The sequence below is a fragment of the Balaenoptera acutorostrata genome, chromosome 5, assembly GCF_949987535.1.
Source record: "Balaenoptera acutorostrata chromosome 5, mBalAcu1.1, whole genome shotgun sequence".
Classification (NCBI taxonomy): domain Eukaryota; kingdom Metazoa; phylum Chordata; class Mammalia; order Artiodactyla; family Balaenopteridae; genus Balaenoptera; species Balaenoptera acutorostrata.
The window spans coordinates 106,155,772-106,173,308 of NC_080068.1; the positions used below are offsets into that span (position 1 = coordinate 106,155,772).

The 17,537-nt window shown below is 42.7% G+C and overlaps 1 protein-coding gene across 1 annotated transcript in view; it reads right to left on the bottom strand.

The window, feature by feature from the left end:
• OTOP1 (otopetrin 1) overlaps positions 1-17,537 on the bottom strand; it is a 67,057-nt gene that overhangs the window by 6,952 nt on the left and 42,568 nt on the right. Inside the window, exons 4-5 of the mRNA XM_007190956.3 lie at positions 13,146-13,276; positions 9,257-10,185 (exon numbers count right to left, since the gene is read on the bottom strand). Coding sequence (XP_007191018.1) covers positions 9,257-10,185; positions 13,146-13,276 — 1,060 coding nt within the window. The remainder of the gene's footprint in view (positions 1-9,256; positions 10,186-13,145; positions 13,277-17,537) is intronic.

A 17,537-nucleotide genomic window follows, 5' to 3' on the forward strand; every position in this document is an offset into this window, starting at 1 on the left:
AAACCCACCAGACCAAACAAATGAAGAGGAAATAGGTAGTCTACCTGAAAAAGAATTCAGAGTAATGATAGTAAAGATGATCCAAAATCTCGGAAATAGAATGGAGAAAATACAAGAAATGTTTAACAAGGACCTAGAAGCACTAAAGAGCAAACAAACAGTGAGGAACAACATAATAAATGAAATTAAAAATACTCTAGAAGGAATCAGTAGCAGAATAACTGAGGTAGAAAAACGGATAAGTGACCTGGAAAATAAAATAGTGGAAATAACTACCGCAGAGCAGAATAAAGAAAAAAGAATGAAAAGAATTGAGGACAGTCTCAGAGACCTCTGGGACAACATTAAATGCAACAACATTTGAATTTTAGGGGCCCCAGAAGAAGAGAAAAAGAAAGGGCCTGAGAAAATATTTGAAGAGATTATAGTTGAAAACTTCCCTAACATGAGAAAAGAAATAGTCAATCAAGTCCAAGAAGTGCAGAGAGTCCCATACAGGATAAATCCAAGGAGAAACATGCCAAGACACATATTAATCAAACTATCAAAAATTAAATTCAAAGAAAAAATATTAAAAGCAGCAAGGGAAAAGTGACAAATAACATAAAAGGGAAACCCAATAAGGTTAACAGCTGATCTTTAAGCAGAAACTCTGCAAGCCAGAAGACAGTGGCAGGACATATTTAAAGTGATGAAAGGGAACAACCTACAACCAAGATTACTCTACCAACAAGAATCACATTCAGATTCGATGGAGAAATTAAAACCTTTACAGATAAGCAAAAGTTAAAAGAATTCAGTACCACCAAAACCAGCTTTATAACAAATGCTAAAGGAACTTCTCTAGGCAGGAAACACAAGAGAAGGAAAAGACCTACAATAACAAACCCAAAACAATTAAGAAAATGGTAATAGGAACATACATATCAATAATTACCTTAAATGTAAATGGATTAAGTGCTCCAACCAAAAGACATAGACTGGCTGAATGGATACAAAAACAAGACCTGTATATATGCTGTCTAAAAAACACCACACTTCAGACCTAGGGACACATACAGACTGAAAGTGAGGGGATGGAAAAAGATATTCCATGCAAATGGAAATCAAAAGAAAGCTGGAGTAGCAATTCTCATATCAGACAAAATAGACTTTAAAACAAAGACTATTACAAGAGACACAGAAGGACACTACATAATGATCAAGGGATCAATCCAAGAAGAAGATATAACAATGTAAATATTTATGCACTCAACGTAGGTGCACCTCAATACATAAGGCAAATGCTAACAGCCATAAAAGGGGAAATCAACAGTAACACAATCATAGTAGGGGACTTTAACACCCTACTTTCACCAATGGACAGATCATCCAAAATGAAAATAAATAAGGAAACACAAGCTTTAAAAGACATATTAGACCAGACAGACTTAATTGATATTTATAGGACATTCCATCCAAAAACAACAGAATACACTTTCTTCTCAAGTGCTCATGGAACATTCTCCAGGATAGATCATATCTTGGGTCACAAATCAAGCCTTGGTAAATTTAAGAAAATTGAAATTGTATCAAGTATCTTTCCCAACCACAACGTTATGAGACTAGATATCAATTACAGGAAAAAAAAGCTGTAAAAAATACAAACACATGGAGGCTACACAATACGCTACTAAATAACCAAGAGATCACTGAAGAAATCAAAGAGGAAATCAAAAACTACCTAGAAACAAATGACAATGAAAACAGGATGACCCAAAACCTATGGGATGCAGCAAAAGCAGTTCTAAGAGGGAAGTTTATAGCAATACAATCCTACCTCAAGAAAGAAGAAACATCTCAAATAAACAACCTAACCTTACACCTAAAGCAATTAGAGAAAGAAGGACAAAAAAAACCCCAAAGTTAGCAGAAGGAAAGAAATCATAAAGATCAGGTCAGAAATAAATGAAAAAGAAACGAAGAAAACAATAACAAAGATCAATAAAATTAAAAGCTGGGTCTTTGAGAAGATAAACAAAATTGATAAACCATTAGCCAGAATCATCAAGAAAAAAAAAGGGAGAGGACTCAAATCAACAGAATTAGAAATGAAAAAGGAGAAGTAACAACTGATACTGCAGAAATACAAAGGATCATGAGAGACAACTACAAGCAACTATATGCCAATAAAATGGACAACCTGGAAGAAATGGACAAATTCTTAGAAAGGTGCAAACTTCCAAGACTAAACCAGGAAGAAATAGAAAATATGAACAGACCAATCACAAGCACTGAAATTGAAACTGTGATTAAAAATCTTCCAACAAACCAAAGCCCAGGACCAGATGGCTTCACAGGTGAATTCTATCAAACATTTAGAGAAGAGCTAACACCCATCCTTCTCAAACTCTTCCAAAATATAGCAGAGGGAGGAACACTCCCAAACTCATTCTATGAGGCCACCATCATCCTGATACCAAAACCAGACAAAGATACTACAAAAAAAGAAAATTACAGACTAATATCACTGATGAATATAGATGCAAAAATCCTCAACAAAATACTAGCAAACAGAATCCAACAGCACATTAAAAAGATCATAGACCATGATCAAGTGGGGTTTATCCCATGGATGCAAGGATTCTTCAATATACACAAATCAATATGATACACCATATTAACAAAGTGAAGGCTAAAAACCATATGATCATCTTAATAGATGCAGAAAAAGCTTTCAAGAAAATGCAACACCAATTTATGATAAAAACTCTCCAGAAAGTAGGCATAGAGGGAACTTACCTCAACATAATAAAGGCCATATATGACAAACCCACAGCCAACATCATTCTCAATGGTGAAAAATTAAAACCATTTCCTCTAAAATCAGGAACAAGACAAGGATGCCCACTCTCACCACTATTATTCAACGTAGTTTTGGAAGTTTTAGCCACAGCAATCAGAGAAGAAAAAGAAATAAAAGAAATCCAAATCAGAAAAGAAATAAAGCTGTCACTGTTTGCAGATGACATGATACTATGCATAGAGAATCCTAAAGATGCTACTAGAAAACTATTAGAGCTAATCAATGAATTTGGTTAAGTAGCAGGATACAAAATTAATGCACAGAAATCTCTTGCATTCCTATACACTAATGATAAAAAATCTGAAAAATAAATTAAGGAAACCCTCCCATTTACCACTGCAACAAAAAGAATAAAATACCTAGGAATAAACCTACCTAAGGAGACAAAAGACCTGTATGCAGATAGACACTGACGAAGGAAATTAAAGATGATACAACCAGATGGAGAGATATAACATGTTCTTCGATTGGAAGAATCAACATTGTGAAAATGACTATACTACCCAAAGCAATCTACAGATTCAGTGCAATCCCTATCATGCTACCAATGGCATTTTTCATAGAACTAGAATAAAAAATTTTACAATTTGTATGGAAACACAAAAGACCCCAAATAGCCAAAGCGATCTTGAGAAAGAAAAACGGAGCTGGAGGAATCAGGCTCCCGGACTTCAGACTATACTACAAAGCTACAGTAATCAAGACAGTATAGTACTGGCACAAAAACAGAAATATAGATCAATGGAACAGAATAGAAAGCCCAGAGATAAACCCATGCACATATGGTCACCTTATCTGTGACAAAGGAGGCAAGAATATACAATGGAGAAAAGACAGTCTCTTCAATAAGTGGTGCTGGGAAAACTGGACAGCTACATGTAAAAGAATGAAATTAGAACACTCCCTAACACCATACTCAAAAATAAACTCAAAATGGATTAAAGACCTAAATGTAAGGCCATACACTATAAAACTCCCAGAGGAAAACAGAGGCAGAACACTCTATGACATAAATCACAGCAAGATCCTTTTTGACACAGCTCCTAGAAAAATGGAAAGAAAAACAAAAATAAACAAATGGGACCTAATGAAACTTAAAAGCTTTTGCACAGCAAAGGAAACCATAAACAAGGTGAAAAGACAACCCTCAGAATGGGAGAAAATATTTGCAAATGAAGCAACTGACAAAGGATTAATCTCCAAAATATACAAGCAGCTCATGCAGCTCAATATCAAAAAAACAAACAACCCAATCCAAAAATGGGCAGAACACCTAAACAGACATTTCTCCAAAGAAGATACACAGATTGCCAACAAACACATGAAAGGATGCTCAACATCACTAACCATTAGAGAAATGCAAATCAAAACCACAATGAGGTATCACCTCACACTGGTCAGAATGGCCATCATCAAAAAATCTACAAACAATAAATGCTGGAGAGGGTGTGGAGAAAAGGGAACCCTCTTGCACTGTTGGTGGGAATACTGATACAGCCACTATGGAGAACAGTATGGAGGTTCCTTAAAAAACTAAAAATAGGGCTTCCCTGGTGGCGCAGTGGTTGAGAGTCCGCCTGCCGGTGCAGGGAACACGGGTTCGAGCCCTGGTCTGGGAGGATCCCACATGCTGCGGAGCGGCTGGGCCCGTGAGCCGCAATTGCTGAGCCTGCGCGTCTGGAGCCTGTGCTCCGCAGCGAGAGAGGCCGCAATGGTGAGGGGCCTGCGCACTGCGATGGAGAGTGGCCCCCGCTTGCTGCAGCTGGGGGGAGCCCTCGCACAGAAGCGAGGACCCAACACAGCCATAAATAAAAAAACAAAAAAAACAAAAAAAACAAAAAAACTAAAAATAGAACTACCATATGACCCAGCAACCCCACTACTGGGCATATACTCCGAGAAAACCATAATTCAAAAAGAGTCATGTACCACAGTGTTCATTGCAGCTCTATTTACAATAGCCAGGACATGGATACAACCTAAGTGCCCATCGACAGATGAATGGATAAAGAAGATGTGGCACATATATACAATGGAATATTACTCGGCCATAAAAGGAAACGAAATTGAGTTATTTGTAGTGAGATGGGTGGACCTAGAGTCTGTCATACAGAGTGAAGTAAGTCAGAAAGAGAAAAACAAATACCATATGCTAACAGATATATATGGAATCTAAAAAAAAAATAAAATAAAATGGCTCTGATGAACCTAGGGGCAGGGCAGGAATAAAGACACAGACATAGAGAATGGACTTGAGGACACGGGGAGGGGAAAGGGTACGCTGGGATGAAGTGAAAGAGTAGCATTGGCATATATACACTACCAAATGTAAAACAGATAGCTATTGGGAAGTAGCTGCATAGCACAGGGAGATCAGCTTGGTACTTTGTGACCACCTAGAGGGGTGGGATAGGGAGGGTGGGAGGGAGACGCAAGAGGGAGGAGATATGGGGATATATGTATATGTATAGCTGATTCACTTTGTTATACAGCAGAAACTAACCCAACATTGTAAAGCAAATTATACTCCATTAAATATGTTAAAAAGAAAGAAAATGAGAATAAAAGAAGAAGAGATTATGGACCTCTTTCCTGAAATCCAGATCTTTCCATCTGCTGTGAAGTTGGCTATAATTCTTGCTACTCAGCCCCTTGAAAGGCGAACTATGCCCCCTTCCTTTGAATCTGGGTGGACGCTATCACTGCTGGACCCATAAAATATGTCAGAAATGGTGCCGTGCAATGTCCACACCCAGACCTTAAGAGACTGGCACTTCCAGTCCTTTGGAAGCCTGGCTCTGGGTCCTGAGCCATCACCTAAGAAGTCCACCTCCCCTGAGACCGCCGTGCTGGAGAGTCCCCACGAATACGCTGCAGCCAGAGTCCCCGCCGAGTCCAGCCTTTCAGCCTCCCCAACCCAAGGCACCAGATCGTGGACTTTCCAATCCAAGCAGCCCATCCAGTAGCTTCAGTCAGTTTCATTAGGAATAGAATTGTCCAGCCAAGCCCTGCCAGAATTCCTAACCCACAAGGTCCTGAGACATAATAAAATGGTTGTTGTTTTTGTCATGCATTTGGGGTCACTGGTTACACAGCAATAGAAAACCAAAATATCTGCCTGTTGGTTATGTCCACTTGGATGTCCCAAAGACCTTACCACTGAATGTGTCCAGTACTAAACTCACGTGCTTCCTTCCACCTGAGCCCCCTCCCAAGCCTGCTCCCCCTCCAGAGACCCCAATCTCCATAAATAGCATCACCATGTACCAGGAACTCAAGGCGGAACCTGGGAGCCGCTCTTGGCATCCCTCTCCCTTCACAGGCTACAACATGGGTGAACCTGAAGGTCCTTGCACCACGTGAGATAAATCCCGTATGATTCCACTTATATGAGATACCCAGAGTCAAACTCATAGAGAAAGAGAGTAGGACGGTGGTTGCCAGGGGATGGGGTGGAGAGGAAATGGAGAGTTGTTTCATGAGTACAAAATTTCAGTTTTACAAAGTGAAAAAGCTTTAGAGGTGAGTGGCGGTGATGGTAGCACAATCATGTGAATGCACTAAATGCTACAGAATTGTACACTGGAAAATGGTTAAAATGGTAAATTTTAGGTTATGTGTTCATTACCACCATTAAAATTTAACTTAATTTAAAAGAATAAAAACACGAATCAGATCTTGTCACTCAGAGCATAAAACCCTTAGATGGTTTTCTGTTGCATTTAGGATTAAGTCCTGGCTTGTGGCCATGGCTTACCAGGCCACGCCTCTCTCCTCTTGCTCTCCAAGTTCTAGCCACGTGGGTTTCCTTCCAGGTCTTGAGCGCATCCAGCAAGCCCTGCCTTGCTCTGCATCCGTGCCTTCCCCATACCTGCTGCTCCGCCCAGACTGCCCCACTCCACGAAGAGGAGGCCTCCCCTGAACCCCAGTGTTCCCACAGCACCCAAACGCTTCCGTCATCACACCCACCACCCTTTACTGTCCACCCCACAGCTGCCAATTGCCCCACGTGGTCGTGCACACCAGCACCTCCAGCCGCTGCCTCTGTGCCAGCTCCTGGTCCCGGACAGAAACAGTTCCTGCCTCTTGTCAGATGCCTTTAGCACAACATGGGGTGAAGTGCAGGGTTTCAAAGTGCTGCCCGTGGAGTTGGCTCAGGTCATCCTAAGACATCAGCCTGCAATGATTTCCGTCCTCTGGCTCACTCCCCAGGGAACGGAGGCAGTGCCTGGGGCCATCAGGGGCAGAGCACAGAGATGAAGAGATAAAACGTGTCCTTCTCCTGGTCCAGAGCCCTGGACCTGGCCTTCGGGTCCCAAGAGACCATCAGTTGCCACTCGATTCTAGTAGAGCAGTACTATTCTCGGTCAAGCTGGTCCAAAAAAGCAAGCCAAGTGTATCACCTGGTGATCAAGCAAAAAACCAACACAGGGAAAGTGGTCTTTCTGAACTCACTGAAAAGAGAGATCTTCATACCTTGGGGTGCATAAAAAACAATACGCGTTAGGGGCTTTCTAGAACCGACTCTGACTTTATAAGAATCTAAGCTGATACACCCCTCTCTGGAATGTAAGCCTTACATAAAATGCAGCCCCATTGTAGTTATTAATATCTCTCTCTCTTGTTTTCCTGTTTTAAGTCCTTTGTTCACTGCTGTACCCACATAGCTCCTGACACAGAGCAGGTGCCCCATAAATGTCTATAAGATGAAAGAAGAGGGCGCACCTAGAGCCACACTCTTCTGGAACCCCTTCTCCCTTCAGAACTCCCCATATCTGTCTGCCGACCTGGAGGGGGACCAAGGTCCAGGTGACCCAAAGCAAGAATCAGATGTTGTTGGCAGACACATGGTCCTTTCAGCTTCAGATGGACCCTCCCAATTTTGTGGCCTTAGGGTAATATCAAAAGTTGCAGTCCCTGGGCACGCACCAACTGATATTAGGGAGAGGAAGCAAAAAAGCCAGTAAGCTTCTGGGGAAACAGAGCAGCCCTGATGATACGGAGGCTGGTAGCAGAGAGTTGGCTGTGATGATGGGCGGGCCCCGTGGGCTGGGGCGTCGTCCCCGTTCCACCAGCCACAGTCACTGCAGATGCCTGTGTGCACCAAAGGCTGCTTCTCCCTCCTTTTTACCCAGACCTGCCATCCTTCTATGTACCTCTAGAACAAATCCCAACAACGCCCAATGCTTTGTATTCCTTTTCCTTCTCCCCATCCCCACCAGCACTGCCCTGGTTCAAGTTCCCAGCATTTCCTACCTGGGCAGCTGTGTGGGGCTTCTGTTCCAGTTTCCCTGACTTTGATCTTACCTCCCTCCATCCTTCCTGCACGTTGCTGCTAGAAGATCATTCTAAAACACAAATCTGAGAGGGTCCTCTACTGCCCTCAGAGTGAAGACCAGACTCAGCCAGGCTTATGAAGCTCTGAGCAAGCCAGACCCGTCTAACTAGACCCTCCATCCTGTTTCCTGCCATCCTGCTTCACGTGTATGGAATTCATGACAAGCTGCTGGTGCTACTCAACTAGGCCATGGTGTCCTTTGCCTCTGTGTCTTTGCACACTGTGTGCCCTCTGCCCCAAGGCTTTCTTTTTCTTGACTTGACCACAGTTGGTAAACTTCCAACTGTTCCTTGAGGCTGAGGCAGACAATATTGAGTGGCTGATTATACATCTTTTTCTACCTTGTTACCGTCTATTATAGAGGCTAGAAAGCAAACCATCCACTTCCCCCTCCTCCCTTGCAGTTAGGGGCGGTCACATCAATTGCAGACATTGCCTGGCACCAATCCTTCCCTCTGTCTTCCTGTCTTGAACCCAGACGTGATGCCTGGTGCTGCTGCAGCCATCCTATGACCATGTGCCAACCACATTCAGTAGAAAGGTGAACAGTGCCTGGATCCTTGATGATAGGGTTCAGCTGCCAGGCCAACCCTGAACAGCCAACTTCCAGAATTCTTGTCTTTAAGACTGAAGATACTGCTGATCAAGCGTTCTGTTATTTGCAGCCAAAAGCACTCCTAATGGAGTCTCTGTCTCACCTCAAGCATCCCCTACTTATTGAAGTCCCTCTTTGAATCCATGCTCCCATTCCACCTTGCAGATAGCCCTGTCCCAGCATTTGCCATATTCACTGTACTATATTTTTTCCTTGTCTCCCTCTCCCACTAATACTGTGATCTTTTTGAGGAAAGAGATTACGTCTTCTCACCTTTAATTCTTAGTTCCCACCCCAGTCCACGGCACACAGATACTCAGTAAGCGGATTTGTAGAATATAAGCCTACGTTCCAGTCTAATATTTTAACCTTACGTTTCAATTATTTTGATTAAAAGCTGCCTTCATTCCTTATTTGAAAATGGCAAGGAAAATAGATTAATCAATATTTTTAAATAAAGAAATAACTTGCAGATTACCGAAATATTGCAGAGGAACAAAAAGGCTGCAATATTCCTTAAGACTCTTCTCTGGGCATTGCCCTGCAGGAAATGGGGGTGGCAGGCTGGGCCCAGGGCCCCTTCCCAGCTCTTCTCCTCTTCCTCTTTGCTACCAACTTCTCTCAGACACATATTTCCATTGGCCGCATGTGGCATCTCGCTGCCCTGGGGAGCCACGTCCCCAGCTGCAGGTCTGCTCTCAAAGCAAGAAGAAGGGAGGGATGTGGCATTGCCATTGCAGACTGTGACCACCTGCAGGGTTCTGATGTCCTTGGAGAGCTTCTCCGGCTCTCGGTGAATGGACTCAATGATGAAGAGGTTCTGGATGTATTTCTCAACAACCACCAGGATGGAGTAGGGCAGGTTGTACCAGGTGTACGGGGGGCGGGACTCGGCACAGAGGATGGCCAGGATGGAGCCCCAGGAGATGAGCCAGGAGCCGGAGGCAGTGCCCACCAACAGGTCTGCGTCCAGTTTGCGGGCCGGATTTTTGGACTCATCTAGTGATTGCTCATCTAGCCTGTAAATCCGGATCCCAGCCAGCCCTGCCGCCCCCATGAGCATGAGCAAGATGATGGCATACAGGTAGAACATGATGAGTGCTGACTCGCTCCTGGTTTTGGAACGCCCGATCCAAATCAGATACACCACCACGACCCCAATGGTGGCAGCCAGTGCGGTCAGGCCCAGTACCGAGCCCAGCATGACCCCGTGAGACCTGAACTGCATCTTCTGATGCTGATGACTGTCAACTTTGCGCCCGATGTTTTTCCACAGGACGTAGAGCATCGTGGAGGCCAGTATCTGATACTCTATGTTGAAAGGGTAGAGGTAGTAGATCCCGTGGGAGATGGCAGAGCAGAGGGTCGGGGGTGTGCAGTTACACAGAGGCGTGTGGTCATCTAAAACTAGGGGGGAGACAGACCACAGGGGAGGGCAATTAGCACATTCAGTGGCAAAGCAGAAAACCACAAAAAAAAATATTCTCACTGTGGATTCATGCTTGGGTTTGCCATTGGATTAAAAGCTTTATTTCATGGCTTTTTGTCATGTTTAATATCATGGCTAAATTGACAGCCATGAATACTCCCCAAAGAGTACTAATTACACGAATTAGATCTTATCCATACATCAGAATATTGTCCAGCCATTGCAAATGGTATTTTAGAAATTTACTTATCAACATATAAAGACGTTCAGAAGATATTGTTGAACAAAAAGCAGCTTGCCAAAGAGGCGAGAGTATGGCTCCGTTTTTATAAATTATAGATATCTTGGTGATATATATATACAGAGAGAGAGAGATAGGGAGATAGACAGACATAGAAGAAAATACGGAAGGACATAAACTAAAATGTTAACAATGGTTATCTCTGGGCGGAAAAATGGCAGGTGATTTTTTTTTTTTTTCAGTAAAAGAAACTTCTATTGAGATATAATTGACATACAACCTTATGTAAGTTTTCCTCTAGATTTGGCTTTGCTGTATTTTCTAAACCTTCTATATGAATATGATTGACCTGTGTGATTTTTAAATTACTTTTTAAAAACAACTTTGTGAGGGAAAATGCCCCTTATCAGCAAAAATTTTCCTCTTGAGAATATCCAAAGCCAGCAAGTGTGGCACGGGACAGCCCCCACCTTCTGAAAGACACTTGGCAATGGTATAAAGGACCATTTCATAACAAGGAGGGGAAAAGCTGTAAGTAAATAATGAAATATGCAACAAAAGCCTTAAAGATGATATAAAGTCTCTGGCCTATAATTCCAATCTATTCTAAGGGACAAGTCAAAAATATAGTCAAAGCATTAGATAAAATTTTGTTGTGTGTTTTTGAGAAAGAAAGAGAAACACCTCAATGTGTAACAATTTAGAAAGTGTTAAATGAATTTTGGTACCTCCTTACAACAGAATAGTAGGCAGCCATAAAAATTATAATTGTGTTTTAACGATACAAGAAAATAATTGTTACAATAACAATGGGAAAAAAGTAAGAACAAATTGTATATCCAGTATTTGTAAATGCATACCACAACCCAGAACTCAGTTGTGAAATCGATTTAGAGGGTAGCAACCAATATTTTTTTTAATGGAATTGCAATGGAATAAAACAGGATTGAATGAATGGAATCAAATACAATAGAAATTTGAGTGTCTCTGATATAGTAAGATTATTATTTCATGTGTACACACATACAGGTATGTATGCATTTGAGCTGCAATGTAAAATCTATTTCTTATTGTATGTTGTAGAAAAAACTGATTGAATATGTACAGTATGACCTCAACTATAAATAAATAAATTGCACAAGACCAAAAAATAACCAGATGTTAACAGCATTTAAGTGCACTTCTGGGTAGGTGCTATTGTGGATTTTTTCTTTACGTTTTGTCATTGTTTTAATTTATGATATATTTTAATTTATGTGATACTACTTATAAAATCAGACAAAGAAGCTTGGTAGTAGCATTAATTACCCTCACTTTTGCAGAACACTGCAATTTTCAATTCATAAGGAGTTTCCCCAACACTTGTAACACAATACAATACAATGCAAAAGACAAGGGAAGTACTCAGGAGAAAAGGTTCAGATTAACAGAATGTTAGAGCTGACAGAGTCCTTTTTTATAAATTAATCTAATCCCATCTTCACCAAGGTCTGTGGAGCCAGATTGCTGGAATTCAAATCCCGGCTCAATCGTCCATTTGCTTTGTGATCTTGGGTTAGTCACTTAACTTCTCTGTGGCTCAATGGCTTCATCCATATAATGAGGTCACTGTTGCCTACCTCAGAGTGTTGGGACAAGAGTTTAATGTGCCAGCCACTCAGAAAATGCTTAACAAAACTTTTTGTTATTGTTGTCACTGCTGTTACTGTTATTGATACCAATGAGGAACTGCGGCCCAAAGAGAATGGCCTTCCCAAGAGTGGGCTGCTGGTTAGGGGTGGTGAAGAAATGTGAGTGTGTCCCCCTGATTTTGTCATCCCCACCCCACTGGTAAGGAAACGGGTTTAAAGTTGCTCTCTGGGACTGAACTGGGTTTGTACAGAGAGGATAGATGTGCATTGCATTAAAGCTGGAAGAACTCATGGAAAGTACATGGTTCAAGTCCCCTCACGTCATAAAAGAGAAAAGGGAGGCTCAGAGTGGTTGAATGGTTTCCAAAGGTCACACAGCTAGAATGTGATGGGAACAAGACCCAAACCTGAGACATCAGTCCCCTGTACATTGCACCTTCCTCTACCCCATGTTCTTCTCAACCCCAGTGTTCTAATATAGAAGCAACAGGTCACAAATGCTAAAGAATTTTGGAAGAAAATGAAGAGTCATGAGACAGGCACTCCAATAGGAACAAGGGGGAATAAAGATGGACCAAAATTATAAACTAAGTAGAGTTAAATAAAAACTTCAAATGAACAAAAAGCAATTAACCACAACATACCATTAGACTTCTATGGATTTTTTAAAGCTATACTTTTAGTAGAAAGAACTGGTAATAGAGGTTTAATTAAAAACACAAACAGAAACAACCACCAATCTTCCACAGTTGTGAACAAAGACATTCATTTCCATACCAAACTGGACCGTGAGAAATGGTGATCAAAATGATGACCCCTGGATCTGACAAGTCCCTGAGTCACTGAAGAAACCTTTAATTATGCTCAGCACACCCTACTTATGGAAGCAGGATGAGAGACTTAGGAGGTTTTGAAAGACTTTCAACAACAGAGGATTGTCTGGCCGATGTTGAACTGGGTGGACCCTGCAGGTCTTTGAAACCCGTACCTCCATCTATGGACATTCTGGTCTCTGCAGGTTTCCAAGCTGTTCCAAGACGGCAGCTGGGCAACTCTTACCACTCACCTATTGTTATGTTCCCAAAGCCCAGGGTGATGAGCCGCTCCTTGTGTTCGTTAAGCTGGTGCTTTGATTCATTCAGGACGCTGTTCGCCCAAAGAAGCAGGTTGGTGAACACTGAGTGGATCACCCCAAACCTGAAAAACACAAGGACTCACTTCCTGAGCAGCCCTGGGAAGCTCCTAGCCCCGTGAGGTGAGATGGAGACATTGCACACATGTACACGGGCACACGCACAAGCTTCCTTCTTAGCAGTGATTGTGATTTCATCTGGCAGCTCAGGCTCTGGGTGGGTCCCCTGTCTGGCTGGGAGAAGCAGTTCCATGGGACCTTCCAAAACCACAGCCTTGGCATTCTGCCTTAATCTTGAACCTGCCAGTACTCAACTCATTGTCTACGGGACAAAACAAAACAAAAAAAATCTGGGTCTTGGAAGCAGGGGTACAGGGATGGAAATTTACTAAAAACAGGCAACCAACCCCACCATACCCCAAACCCTTTCTTCCAAAAGGGAAGAGAACAATGAAGGAAAGATGAAAGGGCTACATCAGAAATCTGGAGAACTGGGTATGCCTTTACTGTTGGGTTGCCAACCCAATGATCATTATCCACCCCCTCTGTCTTACCACTTACTTCTAAAGACACCAAAACAAACCAGAAGCTCACAATCTGGCCTCCCTTGAAGTTAGGCATGGCCACTGTGGCCAGTAGGATGTGAGATGAGGTCTACTGGGCACTACTGAAAAGCTTTTGCTTTCTTGATGGAAGAGATCAGAATGAGAAAAGCCTACTTATTCTCCTTCTCCCCGTTTTTTCCAGCCTTCAATACAGACATGAAGGCTGGAGTTGTGGCAGCTATCTTGTGACCATGAAGCAACAAGCATGGGATGAAACCCTCACCCACTGAGGGTGGCAGAGTGGAAACATAGAAAGATCCTGCTCTGTGACGACACTGTTGAGCTGCTGGAGTCTTGGATAGGTTCAGGAATTAGGCCATATTATTTACAAATAGAATAAGTAGCTGCATTTGGGGTTTGAAAGTTAGGAAGCGATAAGGCTGTTCTAGTCTGACCTCAGAGTTCTGTCCCTGCCTCTGACCACACTGCCTCCTAAAGAAGAAGAAAAGAAATGACATAGAGGGTGGACTCTGGACTCTGGAGAACAGAGGAGGGATCTGGGAGAATATGGTTCCAATGGAGTCACTGTCTGTTTCAAAACCTCCAAAGACTCCCCATGGCTGCCAGTTTAAGATGTATTCACTTTGGTAGCTTCCAGGGTGCTTAACAATGGGCCTTGCATGGAGCAGGTGCAGCAAATACAGGTGATTTGAGAGAGGAATTCCTTGAAACCTGTGTGTAACTGATCACTTCTCAGTTGGAGAGCAGAGGCCCAGAGGATGTAAGCCCCCTCCCCGTGTAACCAAGAGCACCCTTGTCCATAATCTCCCTACAGGAAGAATGGTACAGTTGGGTCCTCAACCCTGACCTTGCCTCTCCTCTGAGTTTTAACCCCAGATGACCCCCTGGGGTTCCCATGAGCAACTGCAAGCAAAGTCTTTCCTCATTTGAACTCCAGCTTCCTTTGGCAGCTTCCCAGTGTCCAGGCACAAGTGGAGAAGGAAACAGCACCTGGGGGTGTCTGACTCAGCTGTTTGCCCATCTGCTTGCCCCTCATGCTTGCCCAGTTGCTATAGATTGTGGCCAGCCTTCCCCGGGACATCTGGGAGGCATTGTATAGAGCCTTTGACAAATGCAGACAATGCTGTTTGCCTCCGGCTGGCTGGCTTTTCTTTTACTTATAATGCACACAGCTCCCCTTTCTTCTCCTCTTTCCTGGTCCAAATGGCGTTGTCTAATCCCAGGTCCACTGAACCTGAGCAGGTAATACCAATGCCGCCCACAGCTGCAGGATGTTCTGCCACAAACGCTCCCTGCGAGCTGGCAGCCTCCTGTTGATTTGATCTGGAAATTGTCCTACAAACTAAAGGCAGGCGTTGTTTCCTCATGCCAAGCTGCCTTTCTCACACTTGGATCCGATAACCCCAGACCACAATAAAGAAGGGTTCTGTGAGCCATTTTCTAATCTCAATTTATGTTTCCAGCTCTCTTTTCAGAACTGCTGCTCCTCGAAACTTCACTCTTGAGAAAAGAAAAGGACTCAAACCTGTAAGAGGAATTCTCACACAGGAGAAAAGTCCTTGTATGCACTAAAAGCACGGATGGTGGAATAGTGGCTCGAAAGATCAGAAAAAAGGGTAAGTCCAGGAGAGGGAAGTTTTGAAAACTCCAGGGCATGGCAAGAAATGTCAATGAATAAAGCAGGCCTGGGATAACATTAGGGAGTGCTGGGGACTGTAGCTAACTGCGCAGCCACCCCCCCATCTGGAGGGAACAACCCCAACTTGGCTCTAGCTCTTTGTTGCCATGCACATTTTGGATTATCAAACCTCCCAATTTTTCTAGAGACATCTAAATCTAAAACTGAAAGGTGGGATTTCCCTGGTGGCGCAGTGGTTAAGAATCCACCTGCCAATGCAGGAGACATGGGTTCGAGCCCTGGTCCAGGAAGATCCCACATGCCTCGGAGCAACTAAGCCCATGCACCACAACTGCTGAACCTGCGCTCTAGAGCCCACAAGCCACAATTACTGAGCCCATGTGCCACAACTACTGAAGCCCAGGTGCCTAGAGCCCGTGCTCTGCAACAAGAGAAGCCACTTTGATGAGAAGCCCACGCACCACAACGAAGAGTAGACCCCACTCACCACAACTAGAGAAAGCTTGCGCACAACAACAAAGACCCAATGCAACGAGAAAACAAATTAAAAAAAAAAAAAAACTGAAAGGTGGTAACTCAAAAATGGTTAACACTTTGCCCTATTTAAAAAAAACAAAAACAAAAACAAAAGAAAACAAAAAACAGGCTAAATCAAGCTATAAGCATATCTAGTTCAAACCACTCACTATCCAGTTTAGGAAAGAGGCCCAGAGACAGGGAGAGACTTGTCTCCAATTGCTCAACAAGCAAGGCCAAGGCAGGACTAGGCCCCAGACCTATAGGGTTCCCTCAGATGAAAAATCCTGGTGGGAAATGTCTGCATACATGGCCTAGAACAGCATTATCCCCCAAAAGATAATGCAAGACACTGATGTGAGCCACATATGTAATTTTAAATTTCTTAGTAGCCACATTTAAAGAATAGTAAAAAGGAACAGGTGAAAATAATTTTAATGATATTTTGTTAATCCCAATATATCTAATATACTGTGATGTCAACTAATCAAAGAGAAAGATTTCACCCAGCAAACCCTGCTGGCCACTGCAGCCACTGTAATGCCATGGAAATAGCAGTAGATTTAAAGTCAGCATTCAGATCCCGCCCAGCTATGCACAGGCGGGCTGCCTGACCTTGGACATTTACTTCATTTCTCAGTTTCCTCGTCTCTAAGTGGGATCATGATCATACCTACTGTCCCTGACAGGACTACTGTGAGAGGTTCTCATAAGTAACACGTGTAAAAGAAAATGCTTTATGAATGGGAAAGCCCATTTCATTCAGCCAGGAGTTCCCAGTAGGTCAAACTACCCAATATACATTTGTTGAAAACATCTCACCCTTTATCCCCACAATCCTACTTCTAGGAATTTAACTCAAGAAAATAACCAGAGGATAAACAGCAAGGTCCTACTGTATAGCACAGGAACTATGTTCAATCTCCTGCAATAAATTGTAATGGAAAAGAAATATACACAACTGAATCACTTTCCTAGACAGCAGAAATTAACACAACATTGTAAATCAACTATACTGCAATAAAATAAATTTTAAAAAAGAAAATCAGAGATGTTCAAAAATATTTTTAGCCAAAGATGTTCATCACAGTACTATTTATGATAACAACAAAAACTTTCAGACAAATTCGATGTCCGACAAGAGGTGTTATGGACTGGATTGTGGCCCCTCAAAATGTATATGTTGAAGCCCTAACCCCCAATGTGACTGTACTTGGATGGAGTATAAGGAGGTAATTAAGGTTAAATGAGGTCATACGGGTGGGGCCCTGATCCAATAAGACTGGTGTCCTTATAAGAAGAGGAGGAGACACCAGAGAGGTCTCTCTCTCCCTGCCCAGAGAAAAGGCCATGTGAGGACATGGCAAGAAGGCAGCACCTGAAAGTCAGGAAGAGAGCCTCACCAGGACCACAACTGTAAAAAGAAAAAAAGAAAAAAATATATATCTATTCACCGAAAAAAGACTGGAAGAAAACAGACCAAAATGTGAATAGTAGTGACCTCTGGGTAGCGGCTGTCTTAGCTGTGGTTGCTATAACAAAACAACAGACATTTATTTCTCACAGTTCTAGAGGCTCAAAGTCCAAGAGCAAGGTGCCAGCAGA